This window comes from Podarcis gaigeae (assembly GCF_964106915.1).
Source record: "Podarcis gaigeae genome assembly, chromosome: 14".
In the NCBI taxonomy this organism is placed as follows: domain Eukaryota; kingdom Metazoa; phylum Chordata; class Lepidosauria; order Squamata; family Lacertidae; genus Podarcis; species Podarcis gaigeae.
In genome coordinates, this window is record NC_139690.1 from 3765478 (window position 1) to 3789075 (window position 23598).

General features: G+C 48.0%; 1 protein-coding gene and 1 long non-coding RNA gene across 3 annotated transcripts in view; one reads left to right on the plus strand and one right to left on the minus strand.

Annotated features, from left to right (window-relative positions):
- LOC310831574 overlaps positions 1–6247 on the minus strand; it is a 39870-nt gene extending 33623 nt beyond the window's left edge. Inside the window, exon 1 of the long non-coding RNA XR_014557906.1 lies at positions 6233–6247. This is a non-coding gene — a long non-coding RNA (uncharacterized lncRNA). The remainder of the gene's footprint in view (positions 1–6232) is intronic.
- Positions 2017–10159, plus strand: FOXB1 (forkhead box B1). 2 transcript variants are annotated; one of them, XM_083712251.1, is made up of 2 exons: positions 2017–2045; positions 7764–10159. In XM_083712251.1, exon 2 carries the CDS (start codon positions 7787–7789, stop codon positions 8747–8749), a length of 963 nt encoding a protein of 320 aa, XP_083568377.1. In that variant the 5' UTR covers positions 2017–2045; positions 7764–7786; the 3' UTR covers positions 8750–10159. The 2 variants fall into 2 exon arrangements, with proteins under 2 accessions (XP_083568377.1, XP_083568376.1); XM_083712250.1 differs by lacking the exon at positions 2017–2045 and adding an exon at positions 6462–6848.
- Positions 10160–23598: the final 13439 nt, after the last annotated feature.

The following is a 23598-nucleotide window of genomic DNA, read 5'->3' on the forward strand; positions in this document are numbered from 1 at the left end:
GCCTTCGCCCGCAGATAATTCCTCTCCGCTCCGCTCGCCCCCACCACAAAGTAAGAGGGGTTCAGAGAGGACTGGATTATTGTTGCTGGCAGTGGCCGCCTAGGAGACCTTAAGAAGCTGGGACATCTCTCCCCCGCACCCGTCCCCAATTCCTCGCCTTCCTTTCAGCCCTCTTCCCACTGTTTTGTAAATATTAACAAGCTGGTATGAGCCCTCACTTTCATAAACAAAGCTTTTAGGTTCTTTTGGAGTTTTGAAACGTGTGTGTGTAAATAATCCGTGCAAAAGTTGAGGGGCATCCCCCCCAGCAACGCATCTGCGTGTAAACACATCCCCAAAAATCAATATTGTGGTGCTTGTCACTTTTTTGTCCTTGCCTTGCCTTGCCTTGCCTCGCCTCGCCTCGCCTCGCCTTCCGTCCCTCCCTCCCCGGCTCGCCACTGAAGCGAATTGTGGATTTATGGAGGGGAAATTAGCATAAATTATTGCCAAATCTGGAAAACGTGTGTGGTCTAACTTGTGGGAAAGGAGGCTTAAAGCGAACTCTCCATGCATGCAGAAAGGTGGTCCGCGGGAGCGCCTTGAATGCTCCCTGCGCCCGACGGATTTCCATTGGATATAATTGACTTATGTGGGTTTTTATACAGTTTTCCCAACACTTCCCCTGAGCTCCTTATTTGAATAAGATTTCTTTCCTCCCACCCTCCCACCCACATTCTTCACCCCACCTCCAAGTCTATTTGTTTTGATTTCCTACAGAATAGAGGTTGATTCCCCCTTTGGCGAGTGATTCCTTCGTGTCTCCAAACCCAAAATAACATTTGAGGCGTTCGCTTAACATTTTAAAACTGAGAGGATGGATTTGGGAAAATATATATATATATTTTTAATGAGTGAAAGGAGTTTGAGAGACAATCAGGAAAATTCTTCTCCGTTTCCAAAGTGACGCACAGAACCCTGAGCCTCAACCCTATACATTTTTACGCGTAAAGGTTTCCTGAATGCAGTGGCAACGTGCTTTAGAATCTGTACCCCTTCTTAGGGTGGGGAAGAGCCCTATTAAAATCCGTGCAATTCTGAGGAAGGAGGGCACTGTTACTCGGAAGAAAGCCCCGGAAATTAATGGGAAATTCTTTTTTAAAAAAACAAACAAACAAAAAACGTACTCATGATCTCCGGAAGCCTCGTGCAAATTTACTCAGAAGTAATTCCCAGTTATTTCTTATTGAGTTATATTCTCAAATAAAGTGACCATTTGGCTGCTACTTTGCTTCGGGGTAAATACACCAACAGTCAGGCTGGGCTGATGGGTTCTGCAGACAAGTCAACAGCTTTCCGGATCGCGATGCTTTCTCTCTTTTATTCATAACTTGTCCGAAGTACAGCATGTGGTTTTACAGTAATGATTAGTAAATTAATGTATTAACTCTTTATTTGTGTGTGCGTTGGGGGGAAGCATGGATCACGTGAAAAGCCCGGCAGTAGGCTTAAGTGGTTTGTGGATCTGAATTTTTGAAGCGATAATGCGTGACTACCCGCAGAACTAATGTGGGTTTCTTAAGGCGGACTGAAGCACTACGACATTTTTACTCATAATTAGTTCATAGATTGGGACATGCTGTTAGGTCTGGGGAAGAGAGGTATAGCCTTAATAGCTTGTATGACTGTGTGTATAAACTTATTTACGTCCATGGGTCTCCCACACACCCCAAAAGAGAATCCCAAACTCTGGATGCAGGAAGAACCCCCCACCCCCACCAACTTCGCAATTTAGATTTCTGCTGTTTAGGACACTGGAATAATTTTGGGACTCCGTTGCTCCACTAGAGAAATGTCCTAGGAACAAAACCCTGGACCTTTACGAGAAAAGAGCGGAAGCGCTGCTTGGGGAGGTTAGCATATAAACCGTGAAACAAAAGGAACTCCTTTAAAGCTTTGGTTCCTTTTACTTCCAAGAGCAACCCAACAATTACCCGGCTGGATCAGACCAAAAAAGTCCATCTGGCCTAACCAGATGTCCTGCAGCGCTCAGGGAGGGCGTCAAGGTAATGGCCATGCTTTCGTTTTCTGTCCCCGGCATTCAGAGGTGCACTGCTTGGCATGTGGAGGTTCTACAGCGCCGCGGAAGCAGCTCAGCCCCCATCGAGGGCGCCCGTCTTTCCCGGGGAAAGCCAAAAAGACGTTCGCCAGGGCGGTGTCTGCGCCCCTTCCTCGGCACGTGCGCAAAGCATTCCCTCTTGCTGTCAGAACCGTTGCTTCCCTTTGAGCTCAACCCTGTGCGTGGTCACCAGGAAGCAAGTCCCACAGTGCTCAGTGGGCAGCTTACTGTGTCCAGCGCAGTGTCCATGGGATGGAAGCTTTAAATAGGAGAGGGACTTATCCTATGCAATAACCGCAATGAATCTTCCCAAGGTGGTTTCGGACTTGGATAAATAATTTTGCGCTCCTTCTCCCGTAGAGATGCAGAGTGTTTACTGCTCTGGTCCAGTTTGGATAAAGGTGCGCGCGTGCGCGTGTGTCCCAATTACACACACATACAAAAACAATGCGGTACTCCACCCAAGTACGGCAGGATCTATAAGAAAGATCTCTTTCAAGATGCAATTTAAGAATCCGTAGATACAACGTTGCGCAAGAAATTTGGGCTTAGGGTCCCTTTCTTCTCTTCTTTCTTCTCGCTCTCGTCGCACCCCCCCACCCCGCCCCCAGCCCCACGACGACGCTTTATTTTTCCTGAATTAAGAAGGTGACATTATTCTTCTCTTCAAGTACTTCTGTTAATATTGAAAAACGTGTGTGTGCATCTCAAGCGGCCGCGCTCCGGCTCCGCCGCCATTTCAATATTAATGAAATTGTTTAATCTCCTAAATTCGTCGTGTTTAAGTTACGTTTTGGTGAGTTATTGACCAGCAACGAAAATGCAGTTAATGTGGTGTGTGTGTGTGTGTGTGTGTGTGTGTGTGTGTGTGTGTGAGAGAGAGAGAGAGAGAGAGAGAGAGAGAAGAGAGTTTATAATAAACGATCCACTCTCTTTTCTTTCCTTTCCTTTTCTTTTAAAAAAACTCAATGTCATTTAGAAATAAAATAAAAATAAGACAGTGTGGTGTGGAGAGTGTGCAGGGGCGAGTTCCTGATGTTCACTCCCAAAGAACTGCGTCTAGGTTTGGAGCCTTTAGGTGCGAGACAGAGGTGAAGGGACAGTCTGGAATTGTCACGTTGAACCCGCTCGGAGTCGTTTCGGTCCGGATCTTCCTTCTAGAATAGCGAACCAGCAGCTACGTGGTACCACCTTCAGGGTTTCCTAATTAGGTCTCATCTGCTGATCTCTCTGGCTCGCATCCTACAGGATGAGGTATTCCAAAAAGCTGCATTTATGACAGCAACCCTGACCCCCGCCCATTTTTGCCTCGTCTTAAATTTGCGTGGATGCCGATGGAACTGTCAAGTGGCAAGGCGTTCCACCGGATCATTATGAGTTAGGGGAAAGACCTATACCTCCTTCGGCGTGTCTTAAACCTCTATTGCCTCCCATATGTTGTTTTTTAAAATGTATATTTTGAAACCTGGGTCACCAAAGACAATTTTTAAGAATGATTTCAGCTGTTCGCTGCCACTTCGTTTGACCGTTTAATAAGTTTCCTGCGGGCCCCATCGGTCCTCTTTGCACCTGTTTCCCCTGAGTTAAAAAACCCAAAAAGGCCCTGTTCGTCTTCCTGTGCTGAAGATATTACTGGCCTACTCTATAGGCTCGTTGTAAGAATAAAATCTGCCCAAGAGTATTAAAAACTGTTTCTTAATTATACTGGGGGCATATTTCGTGAAAAGGAGAGGTTCTGGGGTTTGTTGGTAAGAGAGGTAACTCCGCACTCTCGTCATTTTCCTTGCCCTTTTCCAGCCGGACGTTTGGTTCGCTTTTAATGGAATGTCTCGGAGAACTTGGGCGCTAAAGGAAGGTGGGCATGTAAGACGGCGGCGACTGCGCTGTCCTCTGAAAGTCGGATGCCCCCAGATCCCAACCCCAGGGCATGTCGAGGTTCCACGCTGGGCGCTGCCTGAGTCCTTTCTCAAGCATCCCTTCCAAGCGTGGCGCGTTCGCCTTTTCCGAAGTCTGCAGCTACATTAGAGGGGAGGATTTGGGGTGCGGTGGGTTTGTTGTTTTTGTTCTGCAATCTCTTCTTAGAATATCGCTTTCGCACGACTTTTAAACCCGTTGCTCTACGTGTTGAACTGCTCACCTGTCACTTTCGCCGCGTCGTATCAACAGTCACACAAGAGGTGTGTAAGTGATTTACACGGGAATACAGAAGTAGGTCACCACCTCAAGAGTGTAAAGTCTTTATTTAGATTTGAGCGATCCTTTTGATCCTCCCCCTCCCCCGGCGAGGACCAGAGCCTTGGCGGATGTCGTGGAGACGCTGGAGAGCTCCACAACTCGGGTGAGACGCAGTGTACATGTAGGTTGTCCTTTCACACGTTACTGAACTACGAAACCAGGTTTGCCACAAGCATTTAACGGAGTCGAGGCCAATCCCGAGTCTCAGAGGACTCACATGTATTCCCCACGCGTTACGATCCTGGTGTACACAATAAAGAAGGAACGTGCGAAAGGATCTAATCCTAATTACGCTTGTGGGAAGTTTCACGAGAATCCACGGCACTTACTTTACCTGGGGTGCCTACTGAATGTAATACATTTTTGATCGCGACAAAAATCTGCTGATATCTAGATACTTCAGCTTAACCTGCTACTGGATCGCACGGAACAGGTGAAATAACGTCCCGATCCTAGTCCCAACAATACAATTGAGACTTTATGTACTAAGATCTATACTTACCTAGGAGTAAATCCCATTGAGTAGACATACACAGGATCGCGTTGTTAAATAGTTTGCTGTTATAGACGCGCTGTAAACATACCCGAGTGCCTTCTTTACACGTAAACAAGAAATGCCAGTTAGGTAAGGTAGACCAATTCAGCGGATCCGTTTTTCATAGGATCATAAGATTATTCATTCATGCGTGCATGCACATAACTCACGATCCAGCCACTTTTCAAGTTCCCTTAATTTCAGTGAAATGGTGAAATGGCCTAAAATCTCATCCACTGCAACAAGTACTTTGATTAGGCAGGATCGTGCACATGCAATTCCCGAGCCTACCTGAAACCTCCTTAACTGTTTAGCAGGCACCAACATTAATTTGAAGAAGATGAAGCAGCAGCAGAGATAGGCGATCTCCTATCTCTCTCCGCTCCTCATGCCTCCTTAGAGGGCAAATTGCCAGAAAGGAGGAAGAAAGCAGCGAGGGAGATCTTCGCTGCTTTTAAAAGTGATGGGTCTCTCAATGGGGATGAAAAGTTGGCCTTTCTTAGCGAGGAAGATTCCAAAAAAGAAAAAAAGAGAACATTCCCAACCCCTCAAATAATAAAACAAAACACGGGAGGGATCCGAACACAGTTCTAAGTCTCTCTCTCCCCACTCTCCGGCCCGATTTCGGCAGCGTGCATGTGCTTAAGCTCTCCCTCCTCCCTGGCAATCCACGGGGGGGGGGGACTTCAAAGTGGCTTAACATGTGGCTGGACCGTCTCCCAAGCAAATAAATAAATCCGCCCTTAAATAAATAACTCATCCCCCGACCCAGAGCGTGATTTATTCCACCACGGAAAGACAGGGCTGGAAAGCGATTGCGCTTCGAAAACAAACAGACCCAAACGCCGCCAAACTCCGAGCGCGCACCCAACACAAGAGAGTTTCCCCTTTTCTTAAAAAGAGTCCTTAGAAACGCCAAGACAAGAGCTGGCTCGGATTTGGGCGAGAGAAAGGCCTTTCCAGCGGGGGGGGGGAGGGAGGGGGAAGGGGAGCCCTCGCCGGGAACGGGGGGCGGGGTGGGGGGCGGCGCGGGACGGGACAGGGGGCCCAGCCTGAAGCTAGCTAACAATACAAATCAGGGAACAATGTCGAACAAGCAGAATAGGCCAGGCAAGCAATTGCCACGTCAAACATCCCTCCTCCGGCTTCCCCATCCGCCGCCCCCTTCTCTCCCCCTCCAGCCTCTCAGTTGCTTCATTTGTAAGTGTGAATTGCGGGCGAAGCGCCCCGCCAAGTCCCTGCGCCCAAATACTCCGCATGCACACAACCCGGGCTGGCTGACTCGCACGGTTGCTCGCGCCCCCTCTCCCCCACCCCTCTCTGCGTCTCCCTCGCACACATCCTTCGCGGGCTGCGGTCCTCACCCCTTTTCCATTCCGGCGGCTGCGCTTTGGCTTCCGATGGCACTGCTTCCCATTGGCCCAAGGTGTCCGTGTAAATAGGTGTCAATGGAACCAGATTATGCCTTTCCGCCAGCCCTCTTGCGCCTCTCTCTCCCCCCTCCTCTCCCCCCCCTCCTCCTCCTCCTGGCTTCTCCTTCATCCTCCCTCCCCCCTCCCCTCCTCCCTCCTCCCAAGGCGATTGTCATATGATAGAGAAGAAGTGGCACGCTAATGAAGCGCCCCGACAGGGGTCTTTTCTGCTCCAGTCGCCGCATGCAACCAGCAGATGATTGGGAGGCAGGAGATGGAGGAAGCGGCGGCGGCGGCAGCAGCTACTTAGCTCGGGCTGCTGAGCCCGCCGAGAAGGAGCGCCTGGCTAGCCCTCGATCGGCTCGCCTCGATCTCTCCTCCGGGGCTGCCCACAGCCGGACCAGCCCCGCTCCACGCCGGCTTGCGCGGGGAACGGACCTCCAGGTTTTCCCTCAGCCCCTCCGTCGGAGCCCAGGGAAGCAGCGAGCTGGTCCGGGGGACAGCAGCGGGCAGGCGTCGGTGAGGAGCGGGCCCCGGATGCGGACTCTCGGCTGGAGGCAGCGTTAAGGTGAGCCGGAGATGTTAGAGGGGGCGAGCGGAGGAGCTCTTGCTCCTCTCGGATGGCTCTTCAGCTGCGCGGGTCAGAGGCTCCGCCGAGGAGGAAGTTTGGAAACGGGGAGGGAAACTGGGAAGAAATGTGCCCCCGCTCCCGCGTGGGTTGCTGTCCCGTTGCGTCCCTCGTACCTGACGGCAGGGGGAGGGAGTGAACTTTTATGAGTTGCGGTCCGGATGGTGTGATGGTGTTTGTGAGTGAGGGAGGGAGAGATGGAGGGAGAGATGGACTCTGGAAGGGAGTTTATGCTTTCATGGGGGCTGGGTGGGGGCGAATCGGAATAAATTTTTGTACTTTGAAACCATCGCTATAATGGTCGGAGGAGGAGGGAACCTGTCTCTCCAACAGTGGCGAGGAAGCAAGTCCCTTTGAACTCCTCAGCGTTTACTCACGAGTAATGGAGGGTTTTTTGTGTTTTTTTTAAAAAAAGAAAGGAGGATCGGTTTGTAAGAATTCCTACAGGGCAAGCACCGGGAAAGCGCCGTGAAACCGATTATTATCATCAACAATGATGCATTTATTTTGGTGGAAAATGAGGGATGGATCACTCCTAATGCCCCGAGCTACAGTTTCTGAGGAGGGGCGGTGGTTTTGGTCTGTCAGTATAACTTCTTGAGTTGGAGGTGAAGCCCCCCTCCCGTTCTCTTGTGCGCGTGGGGGGGGGGGCTTTTCTCAGATATTACCCTAGCAGACTGCCCACTCCTGAAGGCTCTCGCCGCGAAAAGCAAGGAGACAGAAGCCTAGAAAATCCCCGCTTTCACCTGTAAACTACTTTCTGCCCCACCCCGCTATAGATATAGAGATCTATTTGCTTAACGCGAGCTCTCTTACCGCCCCTCTCCTCAATCATCCCCCCCCCCGCCTCTGCAGATCTCTTCCGAGCCGCCGCCACCATGCCTCGGCCGGGCCGCAACACGTACAGTGACCAGAAGCCTCCTTACTCGTACATCTCGCTGACGGCCATGGCCATCCAGAGCTCCCCGGAGAAGATGCTGCCGCTGAGCGAGATCTACAAGTTCATCATGGACCGCTTCCCCTACTACCGGGAGAACACGCAGCGCTGGCAGAACTCGCTGCGCCACAACCTCTCCTTCAACGACTGCTTCATCAAAATCCCTCGACGGCCGGACCAGCCGGGCAAAGGCAGCTTCTGGGCGCTGCACCCCAGCTGCGGGGACATGTTCGAGAACGGCAGCTTCCTGCGGCGCCGCAAGCGCTTCAAGGTCCTCAAGTCCGACCCGCTGGCGCCCTCCAAACCGTCGGAAGCCGCCCAGTACCTCCAGCAGCAAGCCAAGCTGCGCCTCAGCGCCCTGGCCGCCGGTGGCTCCCACCTGCCCCAGATGCCGCCCTACAACCTGGGCGTCTCCCAGCCGTCGGGCTTCAAGCACCCCTTCGCCATCGAAAACATCATCGCCCGCGAGTACAAGATGCCTGGCGGGCTGGCCTTCTCCACCATGCAGCCCATGCCCGGCGCCTACCCGCTCCCCAACCAGCTGACGACGGTGGGCACCGGCTGGCCCCACGTGTACGGCTCCGGCATGCTCGAGACGGCGACCCCCATCTCCATGGCCAGCGGCGATTACAGCGCCGCCTACGGGGTCCCCCTCAAGCCGCTGTGCCACGGCGCCGGGCAGACTTTGCCGGCCATCCCGGTGCCCATTAAACCCACGCCGGCCGCCGCAGTGCCCGCCTTGCCCGCCTTGCCCGCGCCCATCCCCACCATCCTCTCGAACTCGCCGCCTTCGCTCAGTCCCACGTCCTCGCAGACGGCCACCAGCCAAAGCAGCCCCGCCACTCCCAGCGAGACCCTGACCAGCCCGCCCTCCGCCCTCCACGCTGTGGTCGCCGTCCACTGACACCCGGGTCTGAGGGAGGGAGGCTGGCGGAGTGGGGGAGACAGCAGGAAAGGAAAACCCCTCATCCCACCCGTCAAACCCCCAAGGCGACGACGTTTTCCTTTATTTTGACCCTCCTCAAATTTCCTGGTCCACCCGCCTGCTATATTTATTCGTCGGAAGGGACTGAGCGGTGCGTGCTTTGGGTTTAAATACCGCCCCCCCTGCAAAAAAGAAAAAGACTTTACCATCTCCCTCCCACTCCTGGGCACTCGGCTTCCAGAAGAACTCGGTGCGTCTCAACGCAATTGCAGGCCCATGCTGGAGAAAGGCAAAATCAAATTTGTTTGTTCATTTCTGTCTCTCCTCCATCCTCCCCCACCCCGCAGCCCGGGCAGGATTTCTCTTGGGGAAGAATGGAGATAAAAATCCACAGCTATCACACAGATGCTTCTTCCCTCTCCCCCCTCCCCTCCCCCTCTTTCCCCCACAAATTGGTTTCACTTTGGAGACTTCTCCACAAGGTTTGTTGTCCAACTTTTAAAAGGTTCTTTGGGCAGGGGGACGCCATGCACTGAAAGGGTCGCTCTCTCGCTCTCTCTGAAACCTCCAAACCCCATGCCCTTGCTTTCCATTTAAGGCTTTTTTTAAGACACCCCCATCCCAACTCCGGCCTTTCCCGCAAAAATTGTGCTCCGGCAAAGGTGGGGGACAGGCTCCGAGGCAGAGGAGGATGTCCCTGTGAAAAAAGAGGATGCCCGATCGAACCAAAGTCAACTGCTTAAAAAAAAAGTCCCATTTATTTTAATGGGACATTTTCAGAGCAATTCTGTGTGCGTTTCCAAATGAGACTTACTCCCAGGTAAATCTGCAGAAGATTGCAGCCTTAGGCCTGAGGTTTTCGGGAGTAAATACTTTTTCAACCCTGTGAGATTTATCTCCGATTAAGCATGACTTTGGATCCGGCTGCTGTTAACTTTTCTTTGGGGAATACGCACACAAACTAAGAGCTAATTTAGATGCGATCCTATCCGCGCGTACGTACAGCCTCTGCTGACTACAGCGAGACGTACTTCTGAGGAAACGCCCATAGGACTGCGCTGTTTACTGAAGTGCATAACTTTGGCTGGATCGGGTCCGTTATGTTTACGAAGTCGTTTAAACGCCACCCTGAACCCCCATACCCTGGCCCGTTTTCTATAACTCTTATAATGTGAAAGTTTACTTTCCGAGTTGAGAAGGGGAGTGATTTTCTAATCTTTTGACTGTTTCGATGATTTTTCTTAAGTCATGGATTATGTTTTTAACGAGGGAAACCAGATCCAGTACCAAATGAGATTCAGACTTCCAGTTTGAGTTTTAAACGTGGCAACTGAGAGGCCTAAGAGGAACGCCCATTAAAAATACCCTTCTTTTCTGTCGGAACTACTGTACTGAGAAAAACTGAGGAGGGGAGGGGGAACTAGGAGGGATAAACTGTACATGTCTGTGAATAGGAATGATGACCAACTGTGTAAAATGCACTTTCGTTCGATGTAACCCTTTCCTAGCTGTAGGTAGTTTGCTGGAATCCGTCCGTTTTTGAACCGCTTAAGTTAAAAGGCGAAAAGCAAAACGAGGTGCAGAAGCTGTAAGAACCCGATGGCCCGATCTGGCAGGAAGGAAGCAGGCGCGAGAGCAGCGGGGGAAAGAAAAAATGCTCACGGGTGTGCTCTCTTCTTGCGCACCCGCAATTTCAAGGGGGCTTTTGCAAGAGAACTTCCCGCTGGATCGGGCCATGTGTCGTTGTTGGGTTTTTGTTTTTGTTTAATTCCTGTACAGAACCGAGCATGATATTTAAAATATTAATGTTCCTGTTTCCCTCCCAGCATGCCTGTTTTCGGACAATTGTTTGGGTTTTTTATTTTTTAAAGTCTCTACGTTAAATTATGAAACTAGCCGTCCAAATAATATTTTCTCATTAAAATATGTAAAGCCAGGATGGGACCTCATTGGTCGTCTTTTTCAGCAGAAAAGTCCCTTATTTGATGCATTGCAGAATTGCGCTGTTTCAACGTGGATAGGACATAAATAAACAAGCGGGGGCGGAGGAGAGATAGAAGCTCTCCCGGGAGAAGAAGGAAACAGCCTGAAGAACAAGTGTGAGTGTGTGTGTGTGTGTGTGTGTGTGTGTGTGTGTGTGTGTAATCACATTTCCTTTGAAATCCATGGGTTTGACATAGATTAAGCGGCAATTAATGGAAGTGGGGACGACTTCCTACTTTCCTCTAATCCTTCATAATGCATTCGTTCATATATTCTCAAGATATTACTGATACAAAGCACAAATGAAAAGGTTTAATTAGTAGGAAATATGCGTGTGATTCTTGATTCTGATTCACACGTCATGATATGCCTCGTAACGAACTTTGAAAGGAATATGTTTGCTAAAGACGGTATAAGCAAAACATTACGAGTCTTGGGCACAATTCAGCCAAAGATGCTCAGTTAAGGCTGCTATCCTAAAGCACATGCAGAAGAGGAAGTAAAACCCACCAAACTCAAAGGGACTTGACGTCTGAATCAGCAGAATTGCCACAGAGATCTCATCCGAGTAGCTTTGGCGTGAATAGATCCCATCTTATTGCATTCGATGGGAATTAGTCATGACTAATTTTTGCAGAATGCTACACTATCGGACTGCAGTTCTTTCTCATAAAAGCCCAGATGCGTTTTCCCCTTTGTGGGAGTGAGGATTCCATCCTCTGGATTCCTTCCAGTTTTACCTTTTCGCCAGACACCTCCCGGGATGGCAGCGCCCGCCTGCCAAACTAATGCGTGTTTCTTTCCTTATTTGCCTCTGCTAGAAACGATGCATCTGCATGCATCTGTGCATTGTCATCCTCCTCCATGTCAAATTCACGTGGAGCCCAATCCTTTGAATAGTTACTCGGACGTTGGCCATACTTTTTACTTATTCTCGGGGTAGTGTGCATACCATAGCTATGATTAATTTCCATCAGAATGTGTATGTGTGTGATGGAATACACACAGTGACAATCAAATATTCTTATTTGGCAGAACTTTCAAGCAGTAGATTTTAATGCTTTCTCTTGAAAAAACCCATAGCCTTTGAAATCGGTTCGTTTAAACGATATAATTTGAATCTGGATCTGTCTAGATAATTCAGAGCAGTTTTGGAGCAGACCTATCGATCTTAGCCGAACCAGCTTCGGAGTATGTAGACTGTGGATGGCACCACAGAGATTCCGAAGTGCTTAAAAAGCGACAGTCTGGTGAGACCTCAGTTTGGGAGAATTCTTCTCAACATTTCAATTTTAAATGACCATCCCCCCCCCAATCTTTTGAATCTGCAGCTGGGAGGCACTGGAGGGTTGAGGGCAAGGGATGGATAATTTCCCATCCAAAATGTAACGCGGTGCTTTCGGGGGCAGCGGAGAAGAGGGGAAAGCGAGAATGTTGAACTTCTCGTGCGGCGGATCCCAGGGATCCATTCGCCAAAGGGACTTCTCCAAATTGGATCTTCCAAGTGGAGAGATGCCGGGGTGTGCGCGTGTGCAAATCCACTGGGTTGATTAAAATGCGCCGAGCTGCTAAAGGCTGTCAGAATGGAGACAACGCGCCCCATTCATCAAACCCAACCCACGATTCTATCGCCACGATCAGCCTCGGGGGAAAGCATTCAAGACGCGTCACTGGATCAACGGGCTCTCCCCGCCTCACGCCACAAAGTTTTCCCAAACAAGCCACGGCCCAGGTCTGGGTAGGGCGAGAGCCTCTTCCACATTAATCAGTGGGGTTTAACTTCCAATCGGGACGCAAGCGACGAGAGACGCTTACATCTCCCGATCCCTAAATCGTTAAGCCGAAAGCGATTTTGCAAGCCGCTCTTGTGCCTATTTACTTGAAAGTAAGTTCCACTTAGTTCCATGGAGAATTCCAAGCTAAAAGTCTGCACAGGGATGCAATCCCACACGCATTTACTTGGGAGTAAGTCGTATCCTCGCGCAACACTGAGTAGGACTTTACTTCCGAGTAAACGGGCAGAGAAGCGGCGATATTTCAGCACAGCGCGCATTTGGGAGTAAGCAAATCAATAGGCTTGACTAAGTTCTAGGTAAGTGTGTGTAGGATCCAGCCTGAGTGAGTCCTCTGCTGTTTCCCCGCACTCCAGAAACTCAGGCTGCGATTTTAACCGTCGAATTGTTTTAAAACTTCAGGTTTAGGGCATGGGCGTAGCCACGATTTATGTTGGGGGGGGGGAGGGAGAACCGAGTTATCTGCGACGAGATTGGTTATTTACTTATTTTTATTTATTTTCTAGTTGGGGGGGAGCTCCCCCCGCCCCCAGCTACCCCCATGGTTTAGGGTTCGGAAAAGCTTCCGTGTTGGCCTGCCGTGAAAAGTGGAGAGCATGAGACTGAGGAGTCTCACGCAACAGGAGCAGCCAAAGAGCAGCAAAAATCACCCACCACTAACCACAAAATCCCGACCCCCGTTTCACTCTGTGTAGCTAAATACTTGCGCTGTCGTTTGAATCAATTTCATCTATAAGCGGGATGGAGGAGCACCCGCAGAGCAGGAATGGCCGAGAATGTGGATTTTAGGAACTCTTCTACTCTTTGTCTTGGTGAACGTAAAAAGCGGAAGGAGTCCAGGACCCCAACCCCCCCCCACTCGCTTTTTGTCGGCTTCAAAGCACCACACAAACTGTCCGATGTGGCTGGGCTCCAAAAAGTCACCACCCAAAGGCGGATGGGTTTAAGAGAGATCCATTAAAATTAAATAAAGTCACGCTAAACGTCCATGCAAAGTTGCCACCGGATTATATCAAGCTGTGATTTATTTTGTGTATGGGGGGGGGGTGACCTCCGAGTAAACCCGCAAAGGATTAGGTACATGTCACAAGTATATTTCGTCCGTTAGCTGTATAGGAGGATGTGATGGAACTCAAATGCCAAACAGAATTTGGTTTAAGTTGGGTGGGAACATGCTTGGAAATGCAGCGCGATGAGGTAAAGCTGTACAGTCAAGCGCTCGCAGGACCCAGAGAGTTTCCTGGCGCAAGGAAGGATGCGCAACAGCGTGCAGTTCTTGCGCATCCCGGTTCTAGTGTACTTTTTCAGTATGCCTTCCTTGCAATAGCGCACCTGAAGGAAACTACTTTTTCCATTCCTTTTCCTCTCCCCCCCCTTGTCTAATTCCACTGAATAAGCTCGGGCTGTCCCCCCCCCTCCTTAATAATAAAATGGTAATAGTGGTAACAACAACAACAACGGCGACCTCAACAACAGCTTGGCCGGTTCCACCCAGTAGAAAAGAACCAATTGCAACCCAAAGCAGCAGTAATTTGACACTGCAAGCGAGCCTACTTTCTGGGAAGTTTGCTGGTTCGTCCTTGTGTTTTCAACCCAGGTAGGTTTTGACATCCAGCCTTCCAAGTCTTTGTCCAAAGGGAGGATGCGCAGAGAAGCGGGTGCCTCTTAATAAGGAATAATAAAGAGGTTTGTTTGTTTGTTTGTTTGTATTCTGCTCAATTTCAAAGGAAGAGTTATTAAATTCTTAGTGTGCATATATGTGCACTCACGCACACATCGAGAAGGCAAGTGGAGGGTGTTTTTCGGTGCGAGGCGCGGGGTGGGGCCGCATGAGAAGAAATGCCAGTCTGCGAAGCCTTGAAGGGGCTGTATTTGTTTCTTTTAAACCAACAACAAATTATCTAATTAATATGTTTCAATTACAGCCTGTAAAAAGGAGGCTTTGGACCGCCTGCCGTGGGCTGACAATAGCCTCTGAGTCCAACTCTAGGAGCTGACAATAACTTCACAGCTGTTTCTTTTACTTCCCCTACTTTTCGAGGCATGGGGAGGAGCGGGAGGAGGAAGGAAAAAAGAAAAGAGGAGGGGGGGATAAAGAAAAAGAAAAATGCCGTCTCCTCTCCAAGATCACTTGAAACCGGCGCTCAAGAAGTTATGGAATATGTCGTTGTGCCAGATTCGAAGGCTGTTCGGAGGATGGGGGCGTGCGAAAGAAAGAAAAACGACCAGGAAGGAGAGAAAGGGCACAAAACCTTTTTCTTTCTTTCTTTTTGGCTTTCTCTCTTCAGCTCGGGGCTTCATTTCCCCCTCCCCCGCAAAAAGCCCTCCGACGTGTGAAAGGGCCCCATTGAAAAGCATTAAACAAATATATTAGAATTCTGTCACTTTCTCCAATTGACTAGATCAAAACCCGGGTCCCAGGGCACTTCATTGACTTGAATAGAAAAATGCAGAGAATGGTAAAGCGAGGCCGGGCCACCGATGTAGATTTAGGCCCCTCTCCCTCCCCCACCTTCCTCCTCCTCCTCCTCTTCCCTTCCTGGGACAAAAAGCCTGCATTTTCACAAACACATTTCTGACTCAGAGACTAGGAAACCACTCCTGAAACTGCTTTGGAATTTAAATGCATTTTCTTTCTTTCTCTGTCTCTCCCTCTCTCCCCACTTCTCTTTTCCTTCCCTTTTAAGAAGTGGGTGAAAGTGGGGGGGGGGGAGCAGGGCTTCTGTTTGCACTCTAGTGTAAGTTTCGTTGGCATCCTGTTTGTGAGGCAACAGAAGGGGTGCCAGGACTCGGGAAGATTTACCGCCAGGGTATTGGGTGGAGTCGGTAGATGCCTTCATTAAAATAAAATAAAAATAAAAATAAATAAGGAACTATGTAGGAGAGGGTGCAAAAACTCTAGGAAGCACCTGCAGTTTTCTGATAATCCAGAGCAACCCCAGTCCTAGGAAGTAAGGCCCACTGTAGGACTTACTTACGAGTAACAAGCCTAGATAGGGCTGAGCTGTTCGATTTGACAAAAAGGCAGGAGGGTGGGAAGCTAACCCTTAGCAGTCTCAATTGGAGCTTACTCCCAGGTAAATGTGCATATTTCAGGACAGGAGTGCTAAGGATAGCACTGTTAGGCTGCAGCAGAGGATTGCAGCACAACAGTTTAAGCCTACTCAGAAGTAAGCACCACTGAGCACAATGGAGCTTACGCCTAGAGAAGTAGGTGTACAATTCTGGAGTGGAGCTGCACTGATTTCAATAGAGCTTTTCCAAATCATGTCAGAACTGTGAGGCTTGTAGAGAAATTGCCTCTTGCAGGTCAGCTGGTTGGCTTTCTGTTGCAAGTGGAATGTGGCTATCTCCGAGTTTGTTTGTTTTTAAACATATTATTTATTTTTATTTATTTAATTAAATTTATATACCAAGTGATTGCAACCCCCCCCCCCCGAAAAACCCTCAAGGCATTCTACAGAAAGAATAATACAATGAAATTATTAGTGAAAACAAGGAAAACATCCAAAGAATTGGAAGCAGCAATAAACTAAGAATACACCAACATTCTCAATATCTGGGTAAACAGAAATGTTTTTAGCAGGCGGCAAAAAGAGTACAACGAAAGCCCCTTTTCAACAGAAGCCATCAAAACGACTCACCGCTCTGACTTCAGAAGCAGATTATAAGAAAAGCAGTTGTAATCTTTTGTATTGTTGACCTGTTTTAGGCTGTAAAACTTAACAGGGCTTTCCTCATTTAGCTATTTGCTTGAAATATTTTCAGCCCCCCTTCTTCACAAGGGACCCCAGGGTGGGGTGCAGTAGCCCCATTTGAAAAATAATAACCATCAGCACAATGATAATCAGCACTCTTGCATCTGCCCACAAGACAGGATTTTAGGTAGCTCTGAATTTCACAGGTTCCTTTTTGTCTGAGAGGTATTGTAGCTCTGGATGTGTGGGGGGGGTGGTGTGGTGTGTGTGTGTTTCTGCCTTAAGAAGATCTCCCTGGGCCCAGTAGTTAAACTAAACTGTTACATTGGCAAATGGCCCCTTTGGGAGCAAAGCACTAGAAAGGGTGGCAACAGTCCAGGTTCAGGCTTGCTTGGAGAGAACTTGGATACATTCTGGTCTGGCTTCAGGGCTGGCCATGCCACTGAACCTGCCTTAGTAGCCCTGGTTGATTTCAGTTGTTGGGAGAAAGATGGTAAGTGGAAAGTGACCCTGCTTGTTCCCGGGCAGTTTTCAGCGCCATGATATCCTTTTGGAGCATCTCATGAAGGTGGGGGTTGGGAACCCTGTGCTTCAGTCGCTCTGCTCCTACCTCCAGGGCCATTTCCAGAATGTAGTTATGGGAGGCTGAGCACCATGGGAGTTGTCCTGTTGTGCTCAGCAGGGTTCCATCTTGTTCCCCATGCTATTTAACATCTAGAAAGCTGCTGGGAGCTGTCACCAGGGGATTGGGAGCAAGGTGTCCACAATATGCAGAGGATGCCCAGCGCGCTCTCTCTCTCTTCCATCTGAATCAGGAGTAGCTGAGATGGCAGGTGTTTGGAGGTGCTGGTGGGCTGGTTGTGGGCCAGAGATGGCATTTTTTGGTGATAGAACTCACCAGCACCTCTTTTCTGCTGCCTACAGCAGCCATTTTGTGCTGGCACTCATAACACATACCAAGATATGAGTACCAGCTCATCATTTTTTAAACCAAAAAAGGACTCCACACAAACATTATAGGAAACCTGAGAAAAATATATTTTTAGGACCCAGCCTATCTTGTGACTGCAATTTGTTTTAAATTGTTGTAACCTGCCCTGGGACCTTATAGTGAAGGGCGGATAAGAAAAATGAAATAAAAATCACGATACTGACGATAACAATAAAACAATATAAAACTATTTCCTCTTACGTGGCACTTGGCACATTACCAGGGGAGACAGATCCCTGCTGTAGAGGCTCAAAATCTAAAAAGTGACAGAAGGGAGAAAATGGAGGGATTGGAGGGAAGAGGAGGCAAGGGGACATGGGGAAGAATAGGAGACGGCTTCAGACGCAGCTTTGTAACTTTGCAGCAAGCTCCTGTGCTTGCCCACTTTGGAAGTCAGACCCCATATGCTCAAAGGAGCACAGTGATGTGTTTGCTAAAGCAGTGGGTGGTGGCGGCAGTGTAAGTTACCAACATCTGAAAAGAACTGTGATTTTCTGTTGGCTGGGTGGAAGGAAAGAGTTTATTGTTATGAGAAAGTGACCCTCCAAAATTAATAATTTGGAAATGAGTCACTAGGTGCAGACCAGTACTCTAGCAGTTTTTACTTCTGGGTATAGTTAGTCCTTCAAATATCTCCAGAAGACATCTCTGCTGATCATGGAATCATAGATCATGATCTTTTGGTAATATACAAATACTGGAATGAAATTTATTTGCTTAACCCATCAATCAGCTACATGGCAGATGATTCATCAACTAGCATTTGCAAATGGTGGACAGATATGTACTGCTGACTTATTTTCATTTCCTCCCACCCCTTTTCCTGTTAACAGGCCACTGCAGGTTGCATACACACTAATCCAGAATGTGGCAGTTAGACTGGTGGCTGGGAGTGGCTGCTGGGACCATATAACACTGGTCCTTAAGGATATTCACTAGCGTCTAGTAATTTCTGAACACAATTCAAGGGGTTGGTGTTGACCTTTAAAGCCCCAAGCAGCCTTGGCCCAATATCCCTGAAGGAATGTTTCCACCCCCATCGTTCTGCCTGGACGCTGAGGGCCTTCTGGCGGTTCCCACACTGCAGGAAGTGAGTTACAGGGAACCAGGCAGAGGGCCATCTTGGCAGTGGTGCCCTCCCTGTGGGATGTCCTCCTGCCAAATGTCAAGGAGATGAAGAACTACAAAACTTATTTTAGAAGACATTCTGAAAGCAGCCCTGTATCAGGAAGTTTGACTTTTTAATGTTTTTATGTGCGTTGGAAACCCAGCCAGATGGGAGGGGTATAAATATTGCCATTTTTTAAAATTATTATTATTATTATTATTATTATTATTATTATTATTATTATTATTTAACACCCCCCTGTGCCCGGGAACCTAGGGAACTGTGGTTTATAAAGCTGGAAGGATGTTGGAGTGGGTGTGCTAAAGGCACGGCTCCACAGCCCCTTCATTCCTGGAAGAGGGCTCATCTTTATCTCCATTTGACACAAAAAACCCTTTATCCCTTACTATGTCAGTCCTGGATTTCATGCAGGTTTCTCAAGCCCTGGTTCCAATAGGGGGATTTCCCTCCAGCACCCCTCCCCACTGCAGCAAGGGGGTGGGCAGAGGTGAGGCAGGTAAGTTGTACTGTGGGTGGGAAGCCCCACGAGGCTGCATCTGGCTTGTAGGCCAGTGGGGCCCCCTCCCCTGCCCTATCTGGCTGCCAAAACTCCCTCAAGTGTTTGCAGGGCTAAAACACACCTTCCACAGGCTTTGCTAAATAAAAGCAGTTTATTTTGTGTCATTTGTTTCTAAATAAAAAAATGCATGGTATTTTATTAAGTGGTAAGCAGACTGTTTTGCATTAATTAGAGCAGCTCCTTGGAGAGATATTACAGCCAAGAATAATATTCCACCACAGGAGAACTCTGAGCATTCCAATGCCCTACTTTGAAAATTGCTACAGACAAAATGCAAAGAACCCCACCCAACACACTGGGTTTATTTGTCAATATTGACTTAGAAATGCTTCCCCCCCTTCTTCTTCACAATTAAGCACAGACATACTTGCATTTATATAGTGTTTACACCTTTTTTGTTTCAGCTTTATCTCTGACTGTGAAAGAGGATGAATAAAAAAATACCTATCTGAGATTTGGGATCATTCCCTAGTCCAGTTTATATCTGTGTAAAGTACCAGGGTGGGTTGCAGTAAGCACCAGCTTGTTGTTAAATGAATAGATGATAGATGATAGATGATAGATGATAGATGATAGATAGATAGATGATAGATAGATAGATAGATAGATGATAGATAGATAGATAGATAGATAGATATAGATAGATGATAGATAAATGATAGATGATAGATAGATAGATAGATAGATAGATAGATATAGATAGAAGATAGATCTATCTCTATAATACACACAAACACACATTCATTTTCAATAAACAGAACAATCAATTTACAACAACAGTGTTATTATTTAAAATAACAGAAGAAATAATGGGAAAGGAATATGTTTATGGTACCTCTAGTGTGTCCAGGATGTTGGAGGAGGGAGTAAAGGTAAAAGGTAAAGGTACCCCTGCCTGTACGGGCCAGTCTTGACAGACTCTGGGGTTGTGCGCCCATCTCACTCAAGAGGCCAGGGGCCAGCGCTGTCCGGAGACACTTCCGGGTCACGTGGCCAGCGTGACATCGCTGCTCTGGCCAGAGCCAGAGCCGCACACGGAAACGCCGTTTACCTTCCCGCTGGTAAGCGGTCCCTATTTATCTACTTGCACCCGGAGGTGCTTTCGAACTGCTAGGTTGGCAGGCGCTGGGACCGAGCAGTGGGAGCGCACCCCGCCGCAGGGATTCGAACCGCCGACCTTTCGATCGGCAAGTCCTAGGCGCTGAGGCTTTAACCCACAGCGCCACCTGCGTCCTGAGGAGGGAGTAGAGGAGGGCAAAGAAGCCAGGGAGGTGTGTTGGCTTTCAATCAATTGAGTTTTATTACAAAAGTCAACAAATGTCTCCTTGGCCAACTTTTCATCCAAGTTGCCAAACTCTATTGTACCAAGATTTAAGGGAGTGATGTTTCACTTCTCTCCAGTTCCTGGCAATTTCTAGCCATACTTCTATAAGGAGTTTCATGACTAGCAGTTTAACAGTAATTAGGTAGATCCTCCCCTCTCTAAATATAGAGAGGAGGGCTCAGGTCAGGTCATGAATAATCAGTTAGCTAATAACCTGCCCAATGACATAAAAAACATGCCCTGTTTCCACTGCCAGGAAGAATCTAGTCTGCATCAAGGCATCCTGGATTGCTTCATTTAAAGGCTGATACTGGATTAGACACTTGATTAAAAAACTTTCATTTTAGTAAATTTTCCTGACCATATAACTTAGTTATGTGCACTTATTTGTAAATACTGTGAAATTTATTTGTATAGTGTTGATAATTATTTTACTGATTTTGTGTATACCACTTGAGATTTATTGATTAAGTGGCTCATACAATTTCTTCAACAAACAAAAAACACACACCCCCCATTTCCCTCTCCAGGATGCTTCTGAAAATACTTTTTAGCCTTTTGGCTAGATTTATTAAGCATGAGGTCTTCTGAAGACACTGGGGAATCTTGCAGAAGAAGAATGGGAACTCTTTGTGAATGATTAGACAGACAAAGAGATCAGATAAAAACCTTACAACCAGTTCTGCTGGTGACAGTGAAATTCTACGCAAACTACAATCCTTTTTCTTTGCAAGATGCCACTTGGGTTGTGAATCACACAGAAATGATGGTGCATTCTGCCCTGCATTAGTTTCCAGAACCAGTTATGAAACAAACCACATCTCTAGAGTAAACAAGAAGAACTTTTCCAGAGCTTAAGAGGCTATTGCATTGATCTGGCACATTGAATATCTTCTCAAAAATATCACTCAAGGCAGTGAGTGGGGAACTCAACTAATTGCTCCATGCATTCATCTTCCATTTGCTTACGGGTTTTATGCCTTCAAATACTGTTGTGTTGTGAAGAATGAATCTGCTTTATACTGAGGTCGGATCCTTGGTCCATCTAGCTCAGAACTGGCAGCAGTTCTCCAGGGTTTCAAAGAGAGAATATTCCCCATCCTACCTGGAGATGCTGAGGATTGAACCTGGGACCTTCAGCTTGCAAAGAAGATGCTCTACCACTGAGTTGTGGTCCTTCTCTAATGCACAGTAAGGTGTGGTGTGTTCTTCCCATGTGCAATAAGGGGTGGGGTAAATAGCCATACCTAGGCTCAACACTGGGTAAGAGCCAGCACAACTTTATTGGCTACAACTTACAGAGCCTGGCATGGCATAGAAGAGGGATCCAAATATTGAGCAGCCTGCTTTACTGGCTGATTACCCATCTCTGCTAAAATGTTGAGATAAAATGAACAGGAGTTACACAATCCTTAGCCCCCTGCCCTACCGTTTGAGCCCCTACTGGGTGATGCCCACAGGTAACCTGGAAGTGTGGTTGGGTCAGCCTCCTGCATGGTCCCTCCTCACTTGTCTAACTATGAATCACACCCCAGTGCCCCAGTCATGGAAGGCTATGACACGTATGACTGCATGCCAATAACCACAAAACAAATAATGCCATGAGGAAAGCCAGCCCCCCCCCCTTGCTGCATGCTAAGTTCCTTCACTGCTGTGGGTGGAATTCCTTCCATCCATAGCTCCCAGCAGAATCTCCTTCTTCCTTCTTGTTCCCAGAACACATTGCAAAACACAAGACCTCTCCTTCTGCCTATGGGGTTTGCAGCCCAAATCACAAATACATATTTTGCTACACAAGCACAGGACTAATACAGTGCTACCTCGGGTTACAGACGCTTCAGGTTACAGACTCCGCTAACCCAGAAATAGTACCTTGGGTTTAGAACTTTGCTTCAGCATGAGAACAGAAATTGTGCAGCGGCGGCGCAGCAGCAGTGGGAGGCCCCATTAGCTAAAGTGGTACCTCAGGTTAAGAACAGTTTCAAGTTAAGAATGGACCTCCAGAACGAATTAAGTTCTTAACCCGAGGTACCACTGTACATAGAGAGTTTTTGAACTGCCTAGATAGGACCTTCTATATGTGATCACTTCCTTTGCCTCCTCTGGGCAAGAGCCCTGCAAAAAAGGAGACAATTCTTTATATTGCCTCCTTACTGTGAGAAGATTCTCTTTCCACCATGCCTCCAAGCTGACCAGATGTGCATGGCTAAAGCTCCTGCTTTCAACAACATTAGCAAAGACTACCAACTTTTATTTTGCTGCAACTTATAAGTATTTTTGGCACACTACTTTGCTGTATTTGCTGCCTGCACTGAAATGTAAGTAAACCTTTTTTCTGATCATCTTATTAAAAATGTGTGATTCATTCTCTGCAACAGAGGTGAAGAGGGGGAAGGTCAACAGACCATAAATGAAAGGGATAGAAAGGTGTAATTGCCTAATTCCTAAGCTTCAATAAGCTCTCTAAAAAGGTTTCACAGCCAGTTTTTCTTTCTGTATTTAGTCCTCAATCCATTTCCCATACTGTCTGCTCTTCCCACATCTCCAGTCCCCCCTTTATAAAATGGGCACATTTTTCTTGTGTGACATCACATCTCCTGTAACCTCCCTGTGACAGAGAGTTGAGCCAGACCAGAGTCTGGTGATGCAGTCCCTCAGAATTCCACCAGAGGTCAGGAGTCTTTCTCTGATTGGCTACCAAGACAGCCAGCTAGAGTGGAGGTGGAGCAGCACTTTGGGAGGGAGAATAAAAGGAGCTGTTTCTGAGAGAGATGGGGAGATGGTTTAAGAGAGAGCAGGAAGGAGAGAGAGTTGGTTCTGATCTGTGTGTAATATCCACCCTAAGAAAAATATATACAGCTAGAGAAAGGAGTCTTTGAGCTTAGTGTGAAGAACAGTATTTAGTGTCTTGTGAGACTTAGGCCAGGAGTTAACTGGAGGACTGAGCTTGAGCAGGAGTAGTAGAAGCTGTAAGGATACAGTCTAAAAGGTAAAGGTAAAGGGACCCCTGAACATTAGGTCCAGTCGTGGCTGACTCTGGGGTTGCGGTGCTCATCACGCTTTATTGGCCGAGGGAGCCGGCGTACAGCTTCCGGATCATGTGGCCAGCAGGACTAAGCCACTTCTGGCAAACCAGAGAAGTGCACAGAAATGCTGTTTACCTTCCCGCCAGAGCGGTACCTATTTATCTACTTGCACTGCGTGCTTTCAAACTGCTAGGTTGGCAGGAGCAGGGACCGAGCAACAGGAGCTCATCCCGTTGTGGGGATTCGAACCACCAACCTTCTGATCAGCAAGGCCTTGGCTCTGTGGTTTAACCCACAGTGCCACCCGCATCCACCCAGTCTACTT